Genomic DNA, 24,232 nt, shown 5'->3' on the forward strand with positions numbered 1-24,232 from the left:
ACCCTTTCCCAACTGGCTGTCTCCTCGGTCCCACAGCTGGTGTGACTTGAACACAGGTCCCTAACAGCATTTAGACTCTAAACCGAAAGCCCAAACATGACCTTGTGTTCCCACCATTACCCAAGAACCCCTTTGATTTATTTCTGTCCTGTCTGCCCTCTAAACTTTAGTCTCACTGAAGTACCACATCCAGCTCTCAGTCTATATGTCTACCCCTGAAATTTGCTTCTTGGTTCTTCTCTGCTTCGGCTGAGCTGAGCCCTTCAGTGTCTGGTAACAGCTGTTGATTTTAGTAAGAACAGACCTCTGTGTCAAAACTCTGTGGATTCTAATTCCTTTTTGTCGTGGCTATGATGAGTCAGGTTGCCTACATCTCCCTGAAGCAGAGGGAGAGGAGCCATTTGTGTCCGCAGCTTGTAACTTTGGAGCACCTTCCGTTTTGTGGAGCAGCTTGGTAGGTGCTGGTCCTGCAAAGTTAATGAGAAATACTCTTTCCCCCTCGAAAGTTCCTAGAGGAGGGAGAGACCAATAATCCACGATGACACAGAATTTGACACAAGTATACAGACATACACATGGAACAGGTCATTTTAATTAGCTTCAAGGTTCAAGAAGTCTTTCTAGAGCAGGATGGCCAGGAGCTTAATCGTTTTACGTTTTAAATAACTTTAATTAAACTGCTATGACATAGAGAGAAGTGCATAAATCATCTTACAGCTTGAGAATTTTTGTAAGTGCATGATAAACACTAAGATCAAGAAAATTACTAGCATTCCAGATACTCTTCTCTTGCCTCCTCCGAGTCCTCTTGCTTAAACTAAAAGAAGTTAGTAGTGGAACGTGGTAAGGAAATAAAACACACACACACACAAAGTGGTGAGGATACACTTGGCAGAGAGGACGGCATGTCTGAAGACTGAGAGATTTAAAATAGTGCAGAAGGTTTCTGGAGGAGCAGCTCCCTAAAGTGGGAGAAAAGGGCCTCAGGAGATCAAACTGACCTCCTGCAGCAGCAGACGCCTGATCACGAAAACCCTGTATTAAGTGGAGGAGTTTAATGTTTAAACTGAAGGCAGTAGGGAATATCTGAAAGGATTTTTTTTTTTAAAGGGTGATAACTTCATCCAATTTGCCATTTAGAAACATTCTGGCCACAGTGTGGAGGATGAGGTAGGGAATCAGCCGGAGACTGGAATGTTTCTCACACTAGCACAGTTAGCCCAGGGAAAAGGGGGTGGAGTCACAGATAAGGGAAGAGCTAGTGAATACTTAGGAGGAACTAGTGAATACAAAGGTGGATACCCATCCACCTTTGGCTAATAAATCGTGAAAGAGATTGTAGCTGAGGATAACTCCTAGGTTCCCACTTTGAAGAATGACTTGATGGTAATCCCATTACCGAGAGGGAAAATAGAGGAGGAAAAGAAAGACAGTAAAGACAATGAGTTAATCCTGGGACATGTTAAAGCAGGTAAATGCTCATATAGGGAGTGGGCAAAAGTTAGTTTACAGTTGTAATACAAATAAATAATACAATAATTAATTAATAATATGAGAATATTTGTGTACTCACAACTGTAAACCTATTTTGCCCACCCCTGGATATAGAGGTCTGGGTTGAAAAAAATAGATTTGGTAGTCATCAACTCTACTTATTAAATGAGTCCATGCATGGATTTGAGGTCCCAAAGGTGGGGAGAGTATTGAGTGAGCATGACAGGGAGCTGAGAAACAGACATGTGAAATGAAGGGAGGGAAAGAACAATCTATCAAATACGTCTCAAAAGAGACATCAAAGAAAAAAGGGAAATCAAAGGAGCAGCATAAATGAAGACAACGAAGTAGGGGGCTGTCAGAAAGAGGGAGCAGCTAGAGGGAAACAAGATAACAAGGGCTTCAGGGGAATGGTGGACACACTGGTTAAAGAACAAATAGGCAGCAAAAAATGGGGAATGGCTAGCAGCAATCAGAAATTATTCTTTCATGAAGTTTGACTGTGTATGAGAGAGAACAAAAGGATTTGTACAGCTGAATGTAATGAGCCTTGATACATATGCTGTTCTGATTGATGAAGCACCTTAAGCTGGGCTACAGGTCAAGCTCATTCACAGGCCTTTAATTCTACTGAGATTGCTTGTAACCAGTCTATAATTTCTCTTGCTTGGGAGGCCACACATAGTAAGTTCTTGCTGGTTCCATGAAGGGCAGGGCAGCTGCATCTGTTCTGCGGTAGATCAGGTCAGTTGATGCCAAGGAATTACGCAGCCCATTAGTCAAGGGCGAATTTGCCTGGTCTTACTGAATGGAGGGGTGGTAAGATACTCATCAGAAGTTAATGGTTACCACAATCCACCACTTCTGAAAAATGTGAAGGTAGATTAGGGACATCAGGCAATTTGATAGGCCAGGCTATTGCCTGGTGTCTGAGCTATCCTAGGGCTTAGGAGTTTTTCAAGGGTCTAAATGGGTGTATGAGACCTAAAAGCAACCAAACACTTCCAAAGTACCCAACTCCCAATTGCTAAATTCCTACAAAATCAAAGTAAATGAATGTTTACTTAAATGTCAGCAAAATATAACATGACAATTAGCCAGTTGTAATTCAATTTATGTACAGACTTCATGTGATGTGTAGAGGGTTGCTTGTATTGTCTATATTTAATTTTGGGGCACATTATTATGTTTTGACAACTTAAAAAATCTTTCTAGAAGGACAGAGACTGACCCTCCTAGGGCTAGTCAATTCTTAGAGATAGCAAGAACTCCACTTTCCTTTAATATGCAAACTAACCAGCCCAAGGCCATCCCTCCTCTGTTTGGCTTGTACGCCCCCAGAAAACAATATTTTTCTTTCTTTGTCATCCCGAGTCTAGGTACCAAGACCCTCCCTATCAGTTAGATAGAGCCTAGTGAAATTATTTAAACTATCTAATCTTAACTATTTACCCTGCCCTGCCTTGCCTTTCTCCCTGGAAACTGTAGTAAAAGCTCTGGCCTAAACTTCTCCCTCCTGCCTCCTGCCTCATGACCAGTCCTCCATGTGGCCCTGTGTAGCTTGCTGTGCCTTCTGCCTCTAGGACCTATGGGTATAGTAAACTTTTCCTGAGTCTCTGTTTCCTCTTTTGGCTACATTTGCCTGGTTGTCTTATAAAATAATATAAAACATTCCCCAGGGAAGAAATGCCTCAGCCCTATTGGTCTCCAAATAGACCATAGCTATCTCCTTGATTCCTCACTCATTTTGTCTTATGCACACCTCTTTGTCAAGGCCATGAATGCATCTAGTTGGTGAACCTCGTACTCACTGCCTTCACTTGTCACGTGGGTTACACACTGCACTGGGTATTTCTTTTAACCCCTGTTAGGATCTCTTGTTTTAGCAAAAATAGATGAGAACTCTTGTCATTCTCAGATTGAACATTTTCTGGTTGAAGTGAAGCAGAATATGCCACCCCAAATATGCCAGTTTGGCATATTTTTTTGAAAGATCTTATTTTTAGAGAGAGGGAAGGGAGGGAGAAAGAGAGGGAGAGAAACATCAATGTGTGCTTGCCTCTCGCATGCCCCCTACTGGGGACCTGGCCTGCAACCCAGACATGTGCCCTGACTGGGAATCGAACCACTGACCCTTTGGTTTGTACGCTGGCACTCAATCCACTGAGCCATACCAGCCAGGGCATACTTCGGCATATTGGTTATTTTGAGTTAAAGATACTTCAGAAACAGTCAGTACAAAAAGGATACTCTGGCCCTTCTTTGTCTCCCTGAATGTGGGAGACAAGTCTCCCAAGTGGAAGGTATTCTCTCTGTACTGGAGGGTAGAAGGCGTCCTTATCACCAGAGGCAGGGGGGTTAAAGCCCAGAAGGAGTATACACAAGCCTTGTTACTTCACCAATTTACTCCCCAACTCAAACCCCATTTGTTTTGTTGACTAGTCACAAATGTATTGTTCCTTTGTCCAAAGGTTTAAAGTTTCCTGCGTAGGTCACTTCTCTGAGTCACATATTTTTATGAAGCTCCCATACTTATGAAATTTGTTTTTCTCCTGTTAATCTGTCTTATGTCCAATGAATTATTAGACTAGCCATAGAACCTAAAAGGGAAGAAGAGGAAAATGTTTTCACTTCCTACATGGTTTTATTATTTCCTTAGAAGACTACATTTCTATGATACACAATATTTTTTAAATTTTGTTTGTGCATAAAGTTTTAGGTTGGTGAAAAGAAAGCTGACAGCCCAGAATCTGTATTTTAGTATGACTTTATTGTTCTCTATTTATCATATAGGAGGTAACTTCTATTTCTTTGTGGGGAAACAAGTCTTGAATGATATATAAAACTTTACTGCAGGCTGGAAAGTTTATTACCTTGCAGTATGAAAATGTTCATAGGAAACACGACTTTCCAAAGCAACGTGATTAGGGCACAGCTAGGAAACCACACCAACATTTTCATATTCAGGGACTTAGCTATTCAGGAAGATATAGAGTTTTGTTTTTTTTTTAATTTTAAGACTTAGAGCTCTGGTTGGTGTGGCTTAGTGGACTGGGTATCAACCTGGGAACCAAAAGGTCGCCTGTTCGATTCCCAGTCAGGGCACATGCCTGGGTTGTGGGCCAGGTTCCCAGTTGGGTGTATGCCAGAGGCAACAGATCAATGTATCTCTCACGTTATCGATGTTTCTCTCCCTCTCTTTCTCCCTCCCTTCCCCTCTCTCTAAAAATAAATAAATAAAATCTTTTAAAGAATTTTTTTAAAAAAGACTTACACTATTTTACCTCTACTGCTTGTCTGGATATATAATCTCTCATACAGCCCTCATTTTATACCATCATTGTAGAAAACACTGTTGAAGTACCCTTCCTGATAACCAGTCAGAGCCTGGGTAAATATTTCCGGCATTTCTCTGTCAGTGAATATGGCTGACCCAGCAACCTTGCCTTCACAGAAATCCCGTAGAATCATTTCCTCCTCTTCCAAGAGAATACCATACCGCCGCAGCAGCTATGGCTGTTCTAACAACTTGCTCACATGCACTCTCACAAGCCCAGGAAGAGCTGTAGACCATCAGCCAGCTTTTCGAAGACACTTAATACATTTTGGCATAAAATGAATGCATCACGTATCAAGAAAAAAAAACTCAAGCTAAAGACTGACTGGTTGGCTTCTTGACACGTCTCTCCTGCCTCCAGCCCAAACTGGAACACTGTCTCTTTTCTTTCATTTTTTTCTTTTGTTTTTTCTTTATTTGTTTATTTATGTTTTATTAAACACTTTTGAATTTTGCTGTTGTTTGAGTACAGTTTTCTGCCTTTCCCCACACCCTTCCCCACCACCTCAGCCCTTCCCATCTCCCTCCCCTGTTTCCACCTTCCTTGTTTTTGTCCTTGTGTCCTTGATAGTTGTTCCTGAAAACCCTTCAGCCTTCTCCCTCCATTATCCCCTCCCTTTCACATCTGTGTTTCTTCTTTTCTTTTCTCTTTTCTTTTTTAAGCGACTTAAGGTGATAGAATTTATAAATTCTTTAATCCTCATCTTCAACTACCCCTCTCCGTACAGATACGCCCTCCCTGGATCTTTTAGGTCACAAACCAGTATCCAGCCCCAGTAAAAATGGAAAAAAAGCCAGTGCTGGAGGGAGCACAGGCCTTCCTCTGATTCCTTGGCCATCTAATACGGAAGAGCATGTGACCCAAAGACAAGTTCTGGGAACTTCCACCCCATAGTTGGGGACGCAAGAGTCGTACCCAGGTTCCATTCTATACAAGTGTCCAAGCTGAGGGGTGTCTGCTTTTTCCTCGCTCTATAGGCTGTAACAACTCACTAATACATGCATCCACACACTAGTACACAAAGACAGTCACCAAATACTGCCAGTGACTCAAAAATCTGGGAAGAGCCAGAATGTATTTCCTATTGATCTCATAAAAACATTTAGAATCCTGGCCAGAACGGATGGTGCAATTTAACTATCCACAAGGACTTAAAGTACCAAAGAGAGACAGTGACATGTCCTGAGGTTAGTGATAGCTCAGAAGCTGTCCCATCTCTTGGCCAAGAAGCCAGGGGCAGGTGTGGCTTCCAGGATCTGAAAGAGATCAGGGTAGAACTTGTCTGAAGTCACACATCATCGGAGAGGTAGGCGCAAAGCCTGGTTAGCTTGATGCATAGCAAGCTGTGCTAATTTTTGAACCATGAAATCTGCACAGCACAAACAACTGCCTGTGAGTGTTAATCAAATAAAATCTGCCTTTAAGGTTTTAAAGCTGACGTGGTTAATACAATTTGGGGTTTTTTCCTTCTTATGTACATTCTATGGGGAAGGGGGTCACTTATTGTTTATTGTAGATAAGATCCAAATTCAAAATTGAGCCAAGAGAGATCAAGTTTGAAAAGGTCTTCATAAAGATTAGTGAAGCTGGACTAGCCTTATAAACAAAATCAGTACATGATAGAATGATAAAATTAGAAGGAACCTGTAGTGATCATTTACTTGGGTTTCAAACTTACACATTTTTTTGTCCTAAGATGTTTTCAATGACTATGTATTCCCAATGAAATCTTTTTGTTTCGTTTTTATTTTTTATAGATTTATTTTAGCTAGAGAGAGGAAGAGAGGGAGAAACATCAATTTGTTGTTTCCAAATATGTATGCACTCAGTAATTGATTCTCATATATGTCCTGACCAGAGATCAAACCTGCAATCCTGGCATATCAGGATGATAACCAACTGAGCTACCTGGCCAAGGCGTGATGAAATGTCTTCCTGTTGGTTTACACAAAGATGAGATTTCACAAGTATATACTACAAAGAAAAGATGACAATAATTTATATAGCAATTGAAACTTGAGCTCAGAATTTCATCCTGTGTCCCAGGGTGGCCCAGCTATCCCATAATTTTAATTTATTCAAGCACTGTGAAATTTGGCCCAGTGCTTGGTGTTTTCGTTCAGGATTCTCTTGACAGTGACTATTCTTGGTTATAAAACAGATTGGTTGTCTGACTGGTTGATTCCCTGTTCTGATTTTGTTGTGATACCAGTTGTTGATATGACTATCACTCCTGATTATAACTGGTAGTTGAAGTCATGGCATAGATGAGCTCTCCTGGGAAATGTGTTTATACAGTAGGAGAAAGCTGGTATTTGAGCATTGTGAAAGCAAAAAATGGGGTCTGTTTTATTCACTGCTATTTCCCCAGATTCGTTTATACCCAATCTATTGAATGAATGAACGAATGACTGGGAGGTGATAATCTTGTAAAACACTGATATTTTAGGGGTGGGTAGAGTAAGAAAAGCCTATGAAGAAAACTGAGAAGAAGGGATCCAGGAATAATGTGGTGAAACACATGAATATGGCAAGTAGATAATAGAAGATAAAGATGGAAGAAAGCTCATCACTGTCCTTAGCAAAAGTTTTCCTTGCCCTGGCCAGGGAGTTCAATTCTTTAGAGCATCATCTGGATATGCCAAGGTTGCAGGTTCAATCCCCAGTAAGAGCACATATAAGAAACAACAAATAAATGCATAAATAAGTGGAACAACAAATCAAAGTCTCTCTCTCTTTTTCTAAAATCAATAAATTAAAAAAAAAATAAAACAGTTTTCCAAAGAGTTGAGGAGCAAAAGATAAGGAAATAGAATGAGTACACATTATTATTTCAAGAACCTGGCTGGGAAGAAATGGACACACAAGAGTAACAGACAATTGGAAAGTAAAGGGAGGGTTACCCTTCTCTTCCAGCATATAGAGTTTCATTATCATTTTGAAAGTTCTGATAGATCTTTAGAAACTCCACAAAATTATTCTAAAATTTATCTAGTAGAAGAAACACGCAAGAACACCAAGAAAATTGTGAAAAAGAAAACCAAGAGCCCTGGCTGGTGTAGCTCAGGGGATTGAGCGTGGGCCTGCGAACCAGAGGATCGCAGTTCAATTCCCAGTTAGGGCACATGCTTGGGTTGCAGGCCAGGTCCTGGCAGGGGACACACGATACATTGTGTGTCCCTGGCAGAGGTAACCATACATTGATATTTCTCTCCCTCTCTCCTTCCCTTCCCCTCTAAAGATAAATAAATAAAATCTTTTTTAAAAAAAAGAAAAAGAAAATTATGAAAAGGAAGACCAGTGATGGGGCTTACCTCTAGTCCCTTGACCTCTTCCTCTCTACTTCTCTGCTCTAACTCAGCCAGAGGCTCCCTTGGTCACATCCTCGGTGATGTCAATAATTACTGCTATTTTGCTTTCAAAATAGTTAATCCATTCTGTTTCTGACCACAACATACTGTTCTTCAAGCTTGATTGTTTAAATATACCCACTATGCCTGTTTAACGATCTTATCAAGATTTTCAGTTCATTGCCTTTCTGACTTTTCCCAACCCACCAGCACTCTCCTTTTTTCCTTTTCTTTTTTTATCCAGTTCAAAGACAACTAATCCGAAAGGGTTCGGGTTAGTAGGTCTCATTCTTTTTGTCGCTCTCATCTGCCAAAATCCTAAACCTGCCTAACCTGTTTAACCATCAGCATTCTCCTTGCCTTCATTCTCCACCTCAGCACAACTAAAGAACACCACACAAAAGGCAAGGTAAAGACTATAACTCTATGACCAGTATAAATTTACAGTCCAACCATCATTGCAAGTAAGTCCTCACAACCCTACACTATAAGGAGTCTACCCAACTCTTCTCGTCACCCCACTCTCCTTACTTTGGTGGGAGCAGATGGAGATGGGTGAATATATTCATACTCTGATCCAGAGAAACGTCTTTCTAAGCATTGTCAAATAACAAAAGTAAGACAATTTAGTAACAAGTTCGGTGTTCTTTATTCAAGGGAAAACAATTTGTGGATTGGGGAGGACAATGCCTTACAATCACTGGGGTGCTTTTCCCGGGGGACATTTAGTACAACATTAGAAGCAGCACCATGAAAACAGGGCACAACGGGCTGTGCTAGCAGGTCCTATTTTCAAGGTGAGCTAAGGCTAAGTGGGAGGATTCCGATTGGTGTGTGTTAGATTTTTTGACAGTGAGACATTTCCCACAAGTACAGGATGACTTAGGTTTTTCTGGCCTCTCGTGTGTGGGTCCCTGAATTCGTTTTTGAACCCAGTTCTACTCAATGAGGTGGAGAGGAAGGTTTTTCTCCCACAACACCAAGCAATGCTCAGGACACCAGCTGGGTATCTCACAATTCAGTGCAATTCTGACACTATCCACCTGAAGACAGCATACAATTCCACAGGTTCAGGGTCTGGTCCTACAAGACGGTCTCCCCACCCCACCCTCAGAGGCCAATTGCAAGCCCAGATCATTACCTATGCTTCTGACTGACCAGCTACAAATGGAGGTTTCGACAACACTCTCCAACTTCAAATGCCAAATGCAAGTTTATATTGTCAACTGCACTTCTGACTAAGTGGCTATAAATCAGAGGTCCCTGTGACTACCTCCTAAGGATCAAATAATTTACTAGAGTAGCTCACAGAACTAAAAAAAAGGTTTTACTTACTAGATCACTGGTTTATTATATAAAGATATAACACAGTTCAAACAGATGGGAGAGACGCACAGGGAAATGTATGGAGAAAGAGCATGACGCTTCTATGTATGCTCTCTCCAAGTGCACCGACCCCCCCATCTCCGTATGCTCACCAACCCAGAGGCTCTCTAAACCCTGTCATTTGGGGGTTCTTATGGAGACTTCAATACATAGGTATAAGTGAGTAAATCATCGGCCGTTGGCAACTGGTTCAGCCTCCAGCCCATCTCCTCTCCCAGAAGGTTGAAGTGTGAGACTCAAAGTTCCGATTCTCCAGTCATAGTTTGGGTTCCCCTCACAACAAGCTCCTACTCTTAGATGACCTACAGACATTCCAAAAATTGCAGGCAGATCAAAGTGGTAAAGTAGAGAAAACCTGCATTCACCTCTTCCCTCAAATATACCGAAACTACAACCAAATATAAAGCAGCTCTGTCTGAGAAAGACCAGAAGACTAGCAGAACAGATTCTCTACAACTACGGATATAAAGAAAAAGCCATATTGAGACAGTGAGAGGGGCAGAGGTGTGGCATCCCATAAATGGGAGGGATATCAGAAGTGCAGGGAGACCCCCGCCCTAGAGACCAAGCTCTTGGAGACCCAACTCAGGTTTCCCTGCCTGGGAGACCTGCATCAGGAAGAGGAGCCCCCATAACACATGGCCATGAACAGCAGGGAGGCTTACATCCCAAAGAGCTGATGGGACTATGGAAAACCAAGAATCCTCCCTTAAAGGGCCCATGCACAAACTCACTCACTCTGAGGCCCAGCATGCAGCAGCAGGGTGAAAGGTGCCTGAGTCATACGTGAGGAAAATGTATGGACTAGTTTTAGACTGTGTGCCAGAAGGATCTGTGGAGGCTTTCTCCAGGAAGTAGGCACTTGCAGGCACCGATTTTTCATTGTTTGCTTTATTTGTCCTGCTCCTATCCAGAAGGCCCAAACTGGCAGGCACCAGGTCTGACACTCTCCATTAACCTGCTAGTTTATCCACCTGCTTAATGTTCCCCTGAAGGCCTTCCCAGCCCAATTCCTCACCCAGTCCAGTGTTTACACAACAAAGCTGCTCTCCATCTCCAACCAACCAGCAGACACCCTGTTGGTCCTCCAAATTGGCAGCCCACCTCCCAGTACTCCCTGGGTACTCTAGCAGGCTTGCAAAGCGGTAACATGCCCCCCAGCACCCAGCAGGTGGCACAAGTGTACCCCCAAAGTGGGATTGAGCGGCTAGCCTCCTCCCCCCTTAATACATCTGCCACAGTGGCAACCACGCCTTATAGCCAGGTAGGCCAGGGGCCAGCCAACAGTCTCAACAGTCTCAACCCAGTGGCTGTGGGAGGCCATACGCAGCCCACACTGGAGACACCCATAGAACACTTGTCCTTGGTGACCGCTGAAGTTTGTGCTACTGGGCCCCACTGGACACCTACATAAAACCACTCTTTCAATACTTTTAGATGTAGCTGATCTACCTAATACATAAAAACAAACAGAGTCGTAGGCAAAATGAGCAGATATAAAATTATGTTCCAAATAAAAGAATGAAGCAAAAACCTAGTAAAAGAACTAAATAAAATGGAAATAAACAGTCTACCAGATAGATTTCAAAGTCATGGGCATAAGGATACTTATTAAACTCAAGAGACTTATGGATGAACACAGTGAGAAGCTCAGCAGAGAGACAGAAAATATTCTTATTAAATCAAAACTGAAGAATACAATAAGTGAAATGAAAAATACACTAGAAGGAATCAAAGGCAAAGGAACTGATCAGCAACATAAAAGAAAGAGGTGGTGGGGAAGGAGGGAGATAAACATCGACGTAAGAAGGAAATATTGATCAGTTGGCTCCTGCATGCACCCCAACCAGGGACTGAACCCACAACCCAGGCATGTGCCCTGACTGGGAATTGAACCCATGACCTTTCAGTTTGCAGGATGATGCCCAACTGATTGAGTAACACTGGCCAGGGCCTATTTTTAATCTTTTGAGGAACCTCCATACTATATTCCATACCGACTATACCAATTTACATTTCCATCAACCATGTACAAGGGTACATGGCCATAGCCTTGCTAACATGTATGGTCTTGTCTTTTTGATGATAGAAACTGTATCCTTGCCTGGTGTGGCTCAGTGGATTGAGGGCCAGCCTGAGAACTGAAAGGTTGCTGGATCAATTCCCAGTCAGGGCACATGCCTGGGTTGTGGGCCAGGTCCCTGGTAGGGGGCATGTGAAAGGTAACCACACATCGTTTCTCTCCCTCCCTGCCCCTCTCTCTAAAAATAAATTTAAAAGACTTTTTAAAAAAAAATTCTAACATGTAAGGTACTATCTCATTATAGTCTTGATTTGCATTTTTCTGATGAGTAGTAATGTTGATCAACTTTTCATTAGTAGCTGTTGGCAACTTAAATATCTTTGGAAATAATGTGTATACAGGTCTTTTGCCCATTTTAAATCAGATTTCATAAGGTTTTTTTCCTTTTTGTAATTTTTTTCTGTTTCTTTTTCATTTTTATTTTTTAGCTATTGAGTTGTATGAATTCATTACATATTTTAGCTATTTTCCCCTTTATCATATACATGGTTTGCAAATATTTTCTCCCATTTTATAGGTTACCTTTTCATTCCATTGATTATTTCTCTTGCTGTGGAGAAGCCTTCAATTTGCTGTAGTCTCACTTGTTTATTTTTGTTTTTGTTGCTTGTACTTTTGGTGTAAAATTATTGCCAAGACTAAGATCAAGGAGTTTTCCCCATGTTTTCCTCTAGGAGTTTTATGGTTTCAAGTCTTACATTTAAGTCTTTAGACCATTTTGAAATAATTTCTCTGAGTGGTGCATGTGAATATAAATTTTTCTAGCACAATCTGTTGAAGGAACTACCCTTTCCCCATTGAGTATATTCCTCAATGGGGAATTTACTTTCCTCACCAAATGTTAGTTGACCACATATGTATACATTTATTTCTGGACTCTCCATTCTATTCTACTGGTCTATGTTTTTATATTAATACCATACTCTTTTGATTACTATAGCTTTGTAACATTGTTTGAAATCAGGAATTATAATTCCTCCAGCTTTGTTCTTCTTTCCCAGGATTGCTTTGGCTATTCAAGTCTTTTGTGGTTCCATGTGAATTTTAGAATTGTATTTTTTCTGTGAAAAGTTCCATTGAAATCTTCATAGAGATTGCATTGAATCAATAGATGACTTTAGGTGGTATGGACACTTTACCAATAATAATTTTTCTAGTTTACGAATATGGGGTACCCTTCCATTTATTTGTATCTTCTTCAATTTTTTTCAATAGCTTATAGCTTTAAGCTCTCACCTCCTTGTTTAAATGTATTTCTATGTATTTTTTAAAAATCAGTACACGGGTCTTTTATTTCTTGCACACTTTTCAGGCCATGAATTTAAAGGGAATGAGTTCCAGCAGCTCAGGCTCCTTTCCATTGGTTCTCATGAAATGTGCTTCTCTGGGTGGAGTGGACTGGTGTTTCAGCTGGGCCCAAGCACTTTTCTCTTCGGCTTCCTTCTTTTTCTGATGATTTTCCTTCACACATTCTAGAGAGTTATCTTGGCTCTTAGAGTACTTAATATGCTCAATATATATATATTAATTCTCTTGGCAAGAATCTTGCCCTTAACTTGTTTGTTTACAAGAGTGCCCACCACTTGCTAGGTGACACTGTAGACTTTTCCAGTTTTACCATGGTAACATTTGTGGGGCATTTCTTTTCTTCTCTCTCTCTTTTTTTAAACTTTATTTATTTGTTTTTAGGGAGTGAAAAAAGGAGGAAAAGAGAGAAACACTCATGTGAGAGACAAACATCTATTGGTTGCCTCTCATACGTGCCTGGACCAGGGGCTGAACCTGCAACCCAGGCATGGGTTCTGCCTGGGGGCTTTTTGGTTTGGGGGACAATGACCAATCAACTGAGCCATACCAGTCAGAGTTGTATTTTTTTAAATAGCAGGAGGAGTAATTCAATTTCTTGCAATTAGTATTTTTTGAAAATCCTCACCCAAAAATATGTTTATTGATTTTAGGGAGAGGGATAGAGAAAGAGACAGAGAGAGAATGAGAAACACAGAGAAACATTGATGTGAGAGAAATATTGAAGGATTGCTTCCCATACATGCCCTGTCCAGGGATCAAACAACCTAGGTATGTGCCTTAACCAGCAATCTAACCTGCAAATTTTTGGTGTTTGGGATGACACTCCAACCAACTGAGCCACCCAGCCAGGGTAAGGTATTTCTCTAAAAGGCCTAGAGAACAGACTGTGGGTGATTCTCTTCTTTCCCTTTGCGTTAGTCATTTGGTGACTTACTGAAAGATGGCAGTTCTGGCTGAAAACAAGGTGTATTTTTTGTTTTTGATACTATTGTGAATGGAATGGTCTTCTTTATTTTTAGATAATTTATAGTTTGTGAACTTGAGATGCAGAAACTGAGAATTTCTAGATTCTAATGACACTGGATCTCTAGTGAATCATCATTGCCTTCAAAGAATCATTTTATTACCTCCAAGGGACAGGAAGTTGTATCGCTCCTGTAGCTAAAAGGATATGGGGTGGAATCATTTGGTAATGGCAATTTTGAAGATTAAGATGGAACCATGTAAGCTGTTTCTGACATCTTCTTGAAATCATTAAACAGGGAGGGAGACTCTGAAATAAAAAAAGAAGTTAGGATAATATTTTTCTTCATCCTGTTATTACACATTTTATAATATCATTTGGAAGACCACTGAACTACTCTCAAGAGAACACAAATGGGATACCTACATTTCTTCAATAGAATGATAAACACCAATATAGGAAAGGAGAATATCTGTAATTCTGTAGAGCCAATATGTGTTATAGTAATCATGATATCTAATTAGTAGGGAGACCACATATATCTTAGGCAGTTCATCCATTCACTTTTCCCACTTACTTTCCAGAAAGAGATTCTCTTACGTTTTCTTAAGGTAGGTCAAGTAGTTAAATAACTAAGGCTCAATATAAGTGACAAATGGTGAAGAGAGTACATGTCAAGATTATTAGGCCCTGGCCAGTGTGGCTTAGTGAGTTGGAGCACTGTCCCATAAACCAAAGGGTTGCAGGTTCAATCCCTGGTAGGGGCAGGTACAAGAAAGCAACTGATCGATGTTTCTCTTTCTCTCTTCCTCCCTTCCTCTTTCTCTAAAAGCAATGAAAAAATGTCCTTGAGTGAGGATTAAAAAAAATTATCAGGGAAGATTTTGAAGAAGGATGCTATTTTCTTTTTTTTTTTTTTTTTGCATTGGAATCTTTGTCTCTTAAAATAACTTACCAAAATTATGCAGTGGAGTTCCAGTGCATACAGCTCCATCCACAGAGGCAGGTATCTTGGCCAGTGAACATCTTTCCCAGGTGGGTAGTTGACAAAATTCCTCCAGCAGTGATCATGCTCTAAGGGAATAGAAAATTCAGTTCATTCAACAAATACAACAGAAAGCTACTGAAAGAAAGCTGAACTTAAATATATACCGTATATAAAGCCCTCTGTCCTATTTGATACTGCTGATGGACTAAACTCCCCCAGAATCCCCAAAAAGTTCAAAGCAGTTCATTTCAAGATGGCTGAGTTCTGTCTGGTGTGGTTCAGTGGATTCAGTGCTGACCTGTGAACCAAAAGGTCGCCTGCTCAATTCCCAGTCAGGGCACATGCCTGAATTGCAGGCCAGTCCCTAGTTGGGGGCGTGCAAGAGGCAACCTATTGATGTATCTCTCATACATCAATATTTCTCCCTTTCTTTCTCCTTTCCTTCCCCTCTCTCTAAAAATAAATAAATAAAGTCTTTTTAAAAAAGAGAGAGAGATGGCTGAAAGGCCATAGTAGCAAGGTAAAAAAATGAGTCATAATTTTTATACTTTTTTTACAATGAATTTCAGAGCTGATCCTTTCTTATAATACTTTGAACTTTTACTTCTGAGACTGCCACTCTGGGATAATTAATCTCCTGCCCTGGAAACATATCACCACTATAATCTCTCATAAATACTTAAGATTCTTGTTTATTTTCTTTTTTAATTAAATTCATTAGGGTGAGATTGGTTAATAAAATTGTCTAGGTTTCATGTTCATGTATACAATCCTAAAATATTAAGATTCTTGGTTAATTGCTTTTACCTGGGGCTCTCATGATCTGGATAATCACCCCACTGCTAACGAGGTCCCTGAGTCCTTGTCGGTTTTGTTGATCCATGTGGTGATAAAGCCGTGCTACATAAATGACTAAAGTCACACTAGGTTGTTGACGCAAAAATTCTCTAATAGCTTTGCAGCATTCCCAACAGGGACTCCAGGACATGAACCAGGTAATCGAGCAGCTGATGGATGAGCACAAATGTCTTTCTGAAGCAAATTTTTCTATGAAATTAACTTCAACATGCTTGGTGGTGTTTTTGCCTGAGTTTCGCCAGATCTTGTGACTCGTGCCCCACTTGATTTCATAGAGCAGACAGGTCTCTTTCCGGAGCTCTCTGGGGTCAAAGAACGCTTCAAATTCCCAAGGTTCGATTCTTCTCCTAACGTGTAAAAATGCACATCGTCATGCAATTTTTAGAGGAACTTTAAAAATCACTTAATACTCCCCTCTCCTATAAGATAAATCTAAAACACAACATATCAGAAAACTTTTTTTTTCTGTCTTAAAATTATTTGGGGATGTCCACTTGAATTAGCAGCGTTTCTTTCACAAACACAGTGAACAAATTTTTCCCAACTCATGTTGTTTGGCTACCACTCCCCATAGCACTGCTTGTTTGTCTTGAATTCAAGTATAAATATGTCAATTTTTTCATTATATTCTAATCCTTCTGTTTTACTCTTAAAGGTGCCATGGCCCAATTGTTAATATTTACTACTCCTCAGGTACAGAAGCCTTAAATTACCAACAGAATTCTATTGCCAAGCCTATGAAGAGAGTAATTTAAGCCTCAAAATTCTTCCACATTAAATTCTGTATACTAATACTTCATATGAAAGAAATTCAACCTGCTGTAAATGGCACCTTTAAATCTTACTCTCAGTGTGTCTCAGCTGTGACTGGAGAAACTCAGGATTGCGCTGCGGACTTTCCTTTCCATGGTTGAGTCATAGCTTATTACATTCTAGTGCTTCTCACTCACCCCTAAAGTATCACATTCATCACATACATGAGTCCTTCTAACCATCATGAGATAAAACTTGTATATTCCTTGACGAAAGTCCCCCTGTTATAATGATTTGTCTAGAAAATGGGCATATAATACAAAACAAGAAGATGAAATCAAGGTGACAAATCAGTTCCTTAGACTTTTCACGAATGGCTATAAAAACCGTATGATTTAAAGAGAGAAGAGAATAGTGTGATTATAACAGAACAAAGCTGGAAGGTAATTTATTTAAGCAGAAAATAAAAGACATAGAAAGCAATCAACATAGAGAATGAAGTTGGAAAAGGGGAAAAAAGAATGGGAGCGTGGTAAAAGAGGAAAAAAGTTATTTAAAAAGCTGTAGTCCTCCAACTCTTTTTTATTTTTATTTTTTAAGCGAGAGTAACATTGGCTTGTTTTTTCACTCATTTATGCATTCATTGGTTGACTCCTGCAGAGATGCTCTGACCAGAGATCAAACCCACAACCTTAGCATATTGGGACAACACTCCAACCAACTGAGCTACCTGGCCAGGGTAGTCCTCTGACTTTTAAATACCAAAGTTGGTATTTATTCTAGGTTGAATTAAGTGCAAAATGTGATAGCATTATTCTTACCTCACAGTGGGATCGCCAGCTGAAAGACCTGTTGACCAAGAGATGAATATGTCAATAACACCCATATTCAAATTGAGTTAAGGGAAAAAAATGCTCTATTCTTCTAAAACTGCCAACAATATAAGAAAACAGAGTTAGAAGATTCTCTCCTGGATTAATTGGAGTAGACTAGCTCATTGCATCAAGAAAAGCAAGATTTTTAAGGGCTCTGCTGAAATCTATTTGCCCAAACTAGGTAATCTTCCTTACGGCCCCCACAGAAGGATTAAGAGCAATGAAGGCATCACTTCTCAGGGCATCCTAGGTGTCATTCCCACGCGCCCCCACCGCACCCTGTACTTCCTTCATCAGAATGGTTATCATGCTACATGATGACTACCTATTTGCATGCCTATAATATTTACACTGGATTGTAAGTTATGAGATTTGGATTACATATATTCTGTTCCAGACTCTAATTTACTGAGTAAATGACTAAATGAATTTCACTATATATCTAGTCCACCATAGAATAGCTATCTATCTCTCTACCTATCTAGATACATATTTCTATATATCTATACCTATGCAGAGAGCAAGAAACTAGATTTCTCATACATTGCTGCTGGGAATGGAAATTGTACAGTCACCCTGGGAAACTGGTAATTTCTTAGAAAAAGTAAACTAAAAATATAAGTACCAAATAACCTAGCAATTTCACTCCTGGACATTTTTCTTAGAGACAGGAGAACTTATGTTCACACAAAAGTCTGTACACAAATGTTTATATTAGCTTTATTTGTAATATTTAAACATTTGAATCAGCCCATACATCCACCAGGTGAATGGTTAAACAATTTGTGGGACATCTGTACCATGGAATACTACTCTGCAGTAAAAAGTAACAAACTGTTGATCTATGCAACAACTTGGATGAATCTCCAAGGAATTATGCTGAGTGGGGGAAGAAATTAGTCTCTAATAATTGCATACTGTATGATTTCATTGATATGGCATTTTAAAATGAGAAAATTCTAGAGGTAAAGACAGATCAACAGTTGTTATCGAGGGTTAGGAACGGGGTGAAGCAGGAGGGAGGAGGGTCTGATCACAAAAGGTACCTGTACCACTGGAACTGTTCAGATTTGCTCGTGGGGGTAAATACACAAACCTATACAGGTGACAAAATTGCATATAGCTGAACACACCCACACAAAAGAGTACAAGTAAAACTGGAGAAATCTGAATAAAATTGGTAGATGTGTCAATGTTAATATCCTGGTTGTGATATTGTTCTATAGTTTTACAAAATGTAACTATTGCGGGAAACTGAGAAAAATGTACAGGTAGTCTGTCTGTATTATTTCTTTTTTTTATAAACTTTTTTAAAGAAGATTTTTTAAACTTATTTTTAGAGAGAGGGAAAGGAAGGGAAAAAGAGAGAGAGAGAAACACTGGTGTGTGAGAGAAATATCTATCGTTTGCTTCCCGCACACCCCCCAACCAGGAACCTGGCCCACAACTCAGGCATGTGCCTTCACTGGGAATTGAACCAGTGACCTTTCAGTTTGCAGGATGACACCCAACCCGCACCACCACACCGATCAGGGCTGTAGTATTTCTTAAGGCTTCATGTTTTAAGCTATGATTATCTCAATTAAAAGTGCAATTTACAGAAACGATATTTGGTAGTATGGAGAGAAGCTGGGAAATCAATGGCTTAAATCAAGAGGAAGGAGAAAAAACATCTGCATAAGTGATGAGTAAGAAAAAAGCATTTGCAAAAGGCATACAGGGAGATGTCATTGAACCAGTGAAAGAGAACCAGACTTCAGTTGGAGCCCAGTGGTTACTGAAGGCATTGACAGCAAAGTCCTGCTGCAGAGAAGCTCTCAAGGGTGGCAAATTTCTCTCTTTCAATCACATCACCCTGGAAAGAGCAAGAGAAATAGGCAATAATCATTGCTCTTAGGAGAAGGACAGAACAGTGGGGCCAGCAGCAGAACTGGGAGCTAGGAAGTAAAAGTTGATGTGGTAGGTCACCCGTTCCCGATGCACAAGGTATCAGAGAACGGGATACAGCTGTCCCCCCTTTGCCTGCAAGGGATGCGTCCTGAGACCCCTCAGTGCATGCCTGAAACCACAGTGGTATTGAACCCTATACATACCATGTTGTTTCTTATATATACGTACCTATGGTAAAGTTAATTTATAAATTAGTCACAGTAAGAAATTAACAACAATAACTAATAATAAATAGAACAAGCATAACAACATATTGTAATAAAAGTTATGTGAATATGCTCTATCTCTCAAAATGTGTTACTGAGCTGTCCTTAACTTTTCACTTAAAGAAAGCACTTTACAGTTTCTCCTTGACCAATCTGAAATGCCAGCGTCACGACTCTTGTGCTCCGGGGCCATTATAAAGGAGAATAAGGATCACCTGAACACAAGCACTGTGATACCACGAAGTAACCTAGAGGACTACTGTGTGACTAAGGGCAGGCTGGGAACGCATACACCATGGATACAGTGGACAAAGGGGTGCTTCATATCCTGGGTGGGACAGAGCAGGAAGACACAAGACCCATCACACTACTCAGAAGGGCACACAACTTAAAACTTATGAATTGTTTGTTTCTGGATTTTTAGTTACTATTTTCAGACTGCCATTGACTGTAGGTAACTGAAACCATGGGAAGCGAAACCACGGATAAGGGAGGACTGTCCTGCTGGTCCCTGCTTCAGTCAGAAGACTCCCTAGAATTGCCTGGAGCCCAGCTGGTCCTGTGCCCTTCAATTGGCTATCACAAAGGGCAAATTACCCAGCACGTCCAGGAAGAAGGTATTAGTGACCAGCAGATAAGTCACCCCTGGAACCCGGCAAAGTACAATTTATACAGAGTGGGGAGACATTCACTTATATATTCTTTCAACAAATTCTGAGAGCCTATTAAATGTTAGTCACTGTTCTAAGTAGAAACAAGGAACAAAACAAACCCTTGTCTTCATGTCAGTAGAGCTTACAAAGGGAGAGAGAGAGTATATGTAAACAAACACAGATATTAATTTAACAGTGACAAGTGCTATGAGAAGTATTGTAAGGAGAACAAAAGTGAAGGCCGGACGAGGCAACCTTGCAGAGGTTAGTCAGGGAAGGCTTTTTTAAAGAGGCCTGAATGGAAAGTGAAGCAAGGTGTGTGGACATCAAGGAAGAGAATTCTGAGCAGGGGAAACAGCAAAAACTTAAGGTGAGAAGAGGTTGACATGTTTGAGGAAGAATGAGGAGCAGCCTTGCTAGGTCAGAGTGATCAAGATCTACAATGGTGGCCTTGGTCTGTGTGGCTCCGTGGGTTGGAGCATTGTCCGTTAACCAAAAGATTGCAGGTTCAACTGGCGGTCAGAGCACATGCCTAGGCTGCAGGTTTGTCCCTGGTAAGGGCACGTGCAAGAGGCAACAGATTGCATCAATTATTTCTCTCTTCCTCTTTCACCTTCCCTTCCCCTCTCTCTAAATCAGTGGGCAGGTAAGGATGAAAAATGAAAAGATACACAATGAGAAGATGAGCCTGACCATATAGGGCCTTCTACAGAGTGTGGGAATGATTCAAACTAAAAAAGTACTAGATTTCAGAAGACTGTGCCTCTCAAGACCCAGAACTTTGGAGATGAAATGCGCACTGATCTGGCCTGGATCCAGTCTAGTCACGGGGCAGAATTCCAAAACTTGGAGAGCAGAGAGACAACTCGTGTGTTCTACTTGGGAGAACACAGGCCATTTATTTTGGCAACAAGAACTCATGCTAAGGATTTCCCCTCTAGTTATTTGGAAACTAAAATTTGCCTGGGGAGGCATGAAAAGGCTCAATTACCATCACTAATGTTTCTTTTCCAAGAAAGCAGAGGCCTGTAAAGCTAGACACAGAACCGAAGGTTTTCCCACATGATACCCCTTCTCAGTGGGTCCGAGAGACACAAAAGGCCCTCCCACTCTGAGAGTGAAGTCGCGTGTGGACCTGCAGATGGCAGGTTCAGTCCACCCTCTGGGCCAAACCTTAACTCTCAGGTGCTATTTCTGAACCACAGTCACATCCGGGTGACACTTCCTCCAACATAGGCAGTGTTCTGCTCAGGGCTGTGTGTGTGCGTGCGTGTGTGTGTGTGTGTATGTGTGTATTACAGAAACAACCCCCAGCCCCTGGAGTCTTTTGTTCCCCTAGATTCTTCATGCTGGCCATCACCATTGTGTCAAGAACTGTGGCTCTTTATGCTAGAGTTTGGTAAAAAGGAAAGGACCTATTTAATGAAAAGTTATACAAGTTTTAGAATAATGGCGGGCTTCTGCCGTTAAATCTCACTCCCTTTAGAAACGAAGATACACCCCAAACACACAGTCCTACCGTCGCCCCTTTGCCCAGTCAGGCCAGTCTCAGAGCACACCAGTCAGAAGTACTGCCTTCCTGAAGGAAAAAAACAGTCCACAGCTCACTTCTCCCAGTTCCTCCCAGTCACCTGTGCTCTGCTGGGCAGGTCTCCCATGGCTCCCAGCACCATCAGCTGTGTCCCCTTAGTCTCCAGTTCTCAATCCCAAACCACTCTGCACCTCCTCATGGTGGGCCATTGAGAGTCTTTCCGTCCCTTTTTTCCCCCACATGGTCCCGCATTATCTCTCATCCTACATATCTTTTTGTTTAAATCCCAGCCTGAAACTTCCTCTGTAATTCCAACTCTGACTCCTCCCACAATCGGCTATACCTGCTAGCACTCTCGTATTTTCTGCCTTTCCTGGCTACCATAGATAGTTCAGGCAGGTGTGGCACCGTGGGGTGAAGTGAACTATCTTCAGACTCTCACACAGGCTCTGTAACAGGTGGCGGGTGCAGGAAGCTGCCTCCCAGCTACATCACGGGTCCGGATACAGAACAGAGTCAAGAAACACTAGCCTAAGTGTGGCCTGAAGAATAAACCTCGCCCTTAAAAGAAGGAACAGGGAATTTGAGCGCTCAGAAGGAAGAGAAAAGGGATGGTTGAGACCTTGGAATAGGCACTGCTCAGACCTTAGTCCAAATCAGGGCCTGCAACCAGCTGATCTACTCCAGAGCAGGCCTTACAGAAACAGAGAGGCCAGACCTACAGAAGAAGGTCATATCAATGATGGCAGGGCACTTGCTTTGAAGGAGGTGAAGCAGCAGTGAGAACTTCAGAAAGAGAGAGGGTGAGAGATATTCTCAGTATCTACCCTTGGGATGTGAAGCAAAGATACCTGCCACGTGAGTCAGGAAGGTTTGAGGGATAAAACACACCACTTTTTTAGCAAAGTCCAGGGAAATTAACCTCGTACTTCAACTAAATAATGTCTTTAGTTCTTCCCCCAACGTGACACTCACAAGACAGTTTTAAAAGGGAGAAAATGTGATGGAGAAAAAAATACTGTTTTCTAAAACCCAAGACTGATAGCTGTATTATCCCAATCACGTCATGCCTGCACTCTTGCAATTGTCTTCTAACTTGTCTTCCTGCTTCCAGTCTTTTCTGCTTCCAGGCCAAAAGGCATCAGACGCCAGGTACGTGTGTCGAAAGCAGTATTTCAGTCATCTCCAGGCTATTTCCAAGTTCTCCAGAGGTGTTCTCTTACCAAAAAGATTGACCTCAATTTCCTTAGCCTGGCATTCAGGACCCTCCATAACAACACATCAGATTTGCCTTAATTTCACTGTAGATTACTTCCACAAAACTCTTCTCTAGCCTAACCAGTTTACTCTGTATGTTCCAAACACAGTCCTCCCAAAATCTTGCGTCAACCAACCTGGAATCACCCTCTGTTCGCTAACCTAAATTCTACCCTTTTAGAATCCAGCTCAAATCCCACCGGATCTGAGAATTATTTCCTTCCAGAGCCCGGTGTGTTCTCTCTCTCTCTCATGAATGTTTTAAAATTAACTAACTAAACCTTAAATAACTAACATGTCCCTGTGCTATCACTTGTGTTGTTATCTTAAATAGTTATTTAAATGTTGTACATTTTCCTAAATTTTTTATTGTGGTGAAACAAGCCTTGATTTAGTGTCATTAGATCAAAACCACTTGTGGATAAGGAATAGTTACAATTAATAATAATAATAAATCTTATTTAACCACATACATCCAGTCCCCATTCTGGCAAAACTTCAGATTAATTCCCTTCAAAAAAATAATACCAAAAAAGAACAAAAAAACCCAAAACAAATAATAATACCTACAGGGAGGCAGATAATTTTTAATAAAGTAAATAAAATTATATTTTTAAGAGAATAGTATTAATATAATGATAAATAGGAAAGTTGGAAAATGCCCAAGGACACAAGCAAGACACACACACAGAGAATTTCTGCTCTCTTCAAGAATGCAAAGCTCACCAGGACCTCGATCCATTTCTCCTTTGTCAGAAGCCATGGAGTCCTGTGACTAGACTTCTTCCCTGGAGCTACAGATTGTGCTGATTGCTCCGTCTGGCGACGCCTGAACATTCTTTTCTGGTGTGGTGACTGCCACCTGCTTGAGCAGACGATGACTCATTCCTGAGTCTCGGGCACTTACTGGGTATCTAGGCTTGCAGGTAGCAGATTAAGAGAGAATTTGGTGGGGGGTTTCAAAACAGTTTATGATACAAATAATTAATTCTGTAGAGTAAATCCCTGAGGGTATCTGAATTACAAAGTTCTTCCCTAATAATATCTAAGTTTTAAAAAGTTCCCTTTAAGTTAAGGCTAAGGCAAGACCGACACATCATTCTTTCTTGGTGAACTGGCCTTGTTCTTTAGCTACTTTTCATTTATTTATAACTTCCTCTTATTTTGCTCTTTGGCCCAGCTCCTGCTGGAAAGGGGAGGGGCACTGATAGATGCAAAACCAGAAGGACTTTGGCTTC

The 24,232-nt window shown here is 41.0% G+C and overlaps 2 protein-coding genes across 2 annotated transcripts in view; both read right to left on the reverse strand.

Moving 5' to 3' along the window:
* The window catches only part of RIMKLB (ribosomal modification protein rimK like family member B), a 132,503-nt gene extending 124,214 nt beyond the window's left edge, over positions 1-8,289 (reverse strand). Inside the window, exon 1 of the mRNA XM_037068517.1 lies at positions 8,147-8,289. The gene's annotated coding sequence lies outside the window, so the exon portion shown is untranslated. The remainder of the gene's footprint in view (positions 1-8,146) is intronic.
* A 5,771-nt stretch (positions 8,290-14,060) lies between these two features.
* On the reverse strand, positions 14,061-24,094 carry APOBEC1 (apolipoprotein B mRNA editing enzyme catalytic subunit 1). Its single transcript, XM_037068178.1, has 5 exons — positions 23,721-24,094; positions 17,344-17,371; positions 15,719-16,116; positions 14,879-14,997; positions 14,061-14,232 (listed from the first exon to the last, which is right to left on the reverse strand). Exons 1-5 carry the CDS (start codon positions 23,755-23,757, stop codon positions 14,083-14,085), a joined length of 732 nt encoding a protein of 243 aa, XP_036924073.1. The 5' UTR covers positions 23,758-24,094; the 3' UTR covers positions 14,061-14,082.
* Between the last annotated feature and the right edge of the window lie 138 nt (positions 24,095-24,232).

The sequence above is a fragment of the Sturnira hondurensis genome, unplaced genomic scaffold (genome assembly GCF_014824575.4).
Source record: "Sturnira hondurensis isolate 20B ecotype Veracruz unplaced genomic scaffold, ASM1482457v3 Scaffold0017436, whole genome shotgun sequence".
In the NCBI taxonomy this organism is placed as follows: Eukaryota; Metazoa; Chordata; class Mammalia; order Chiroptera; family Phyllostomidae; genus Sturnira; species Sturnira hondurensis.

What these genes read in the sequence shown, in the direction of transcription:
- APOBEC1 (XM_037068178.1), bottom strand. Translation starts at nt 23,757, where the DNA reads ATGGCTTCTGACAAAGGAGAAATGGATCGAGGTCCTG. An exon ending in AGAAATGGATCGAGGTCCTG is followed by an intron (nt 17,372 to 23,720) that starts GTGAGCTTTGCA and finishes CTTGGTCAACAG; the next exon opens with GTCTTTCAGCTGGCGATCCC. An exon ending in CCAGATCATGAGAGCCCCAG is followed by an intron (nt 14,998 to 15,718) that starts GTAAAAGCAATT and finishes CTATTCCCTTAG; the next exon opens with AGCATGATCACTGCTGGAGG.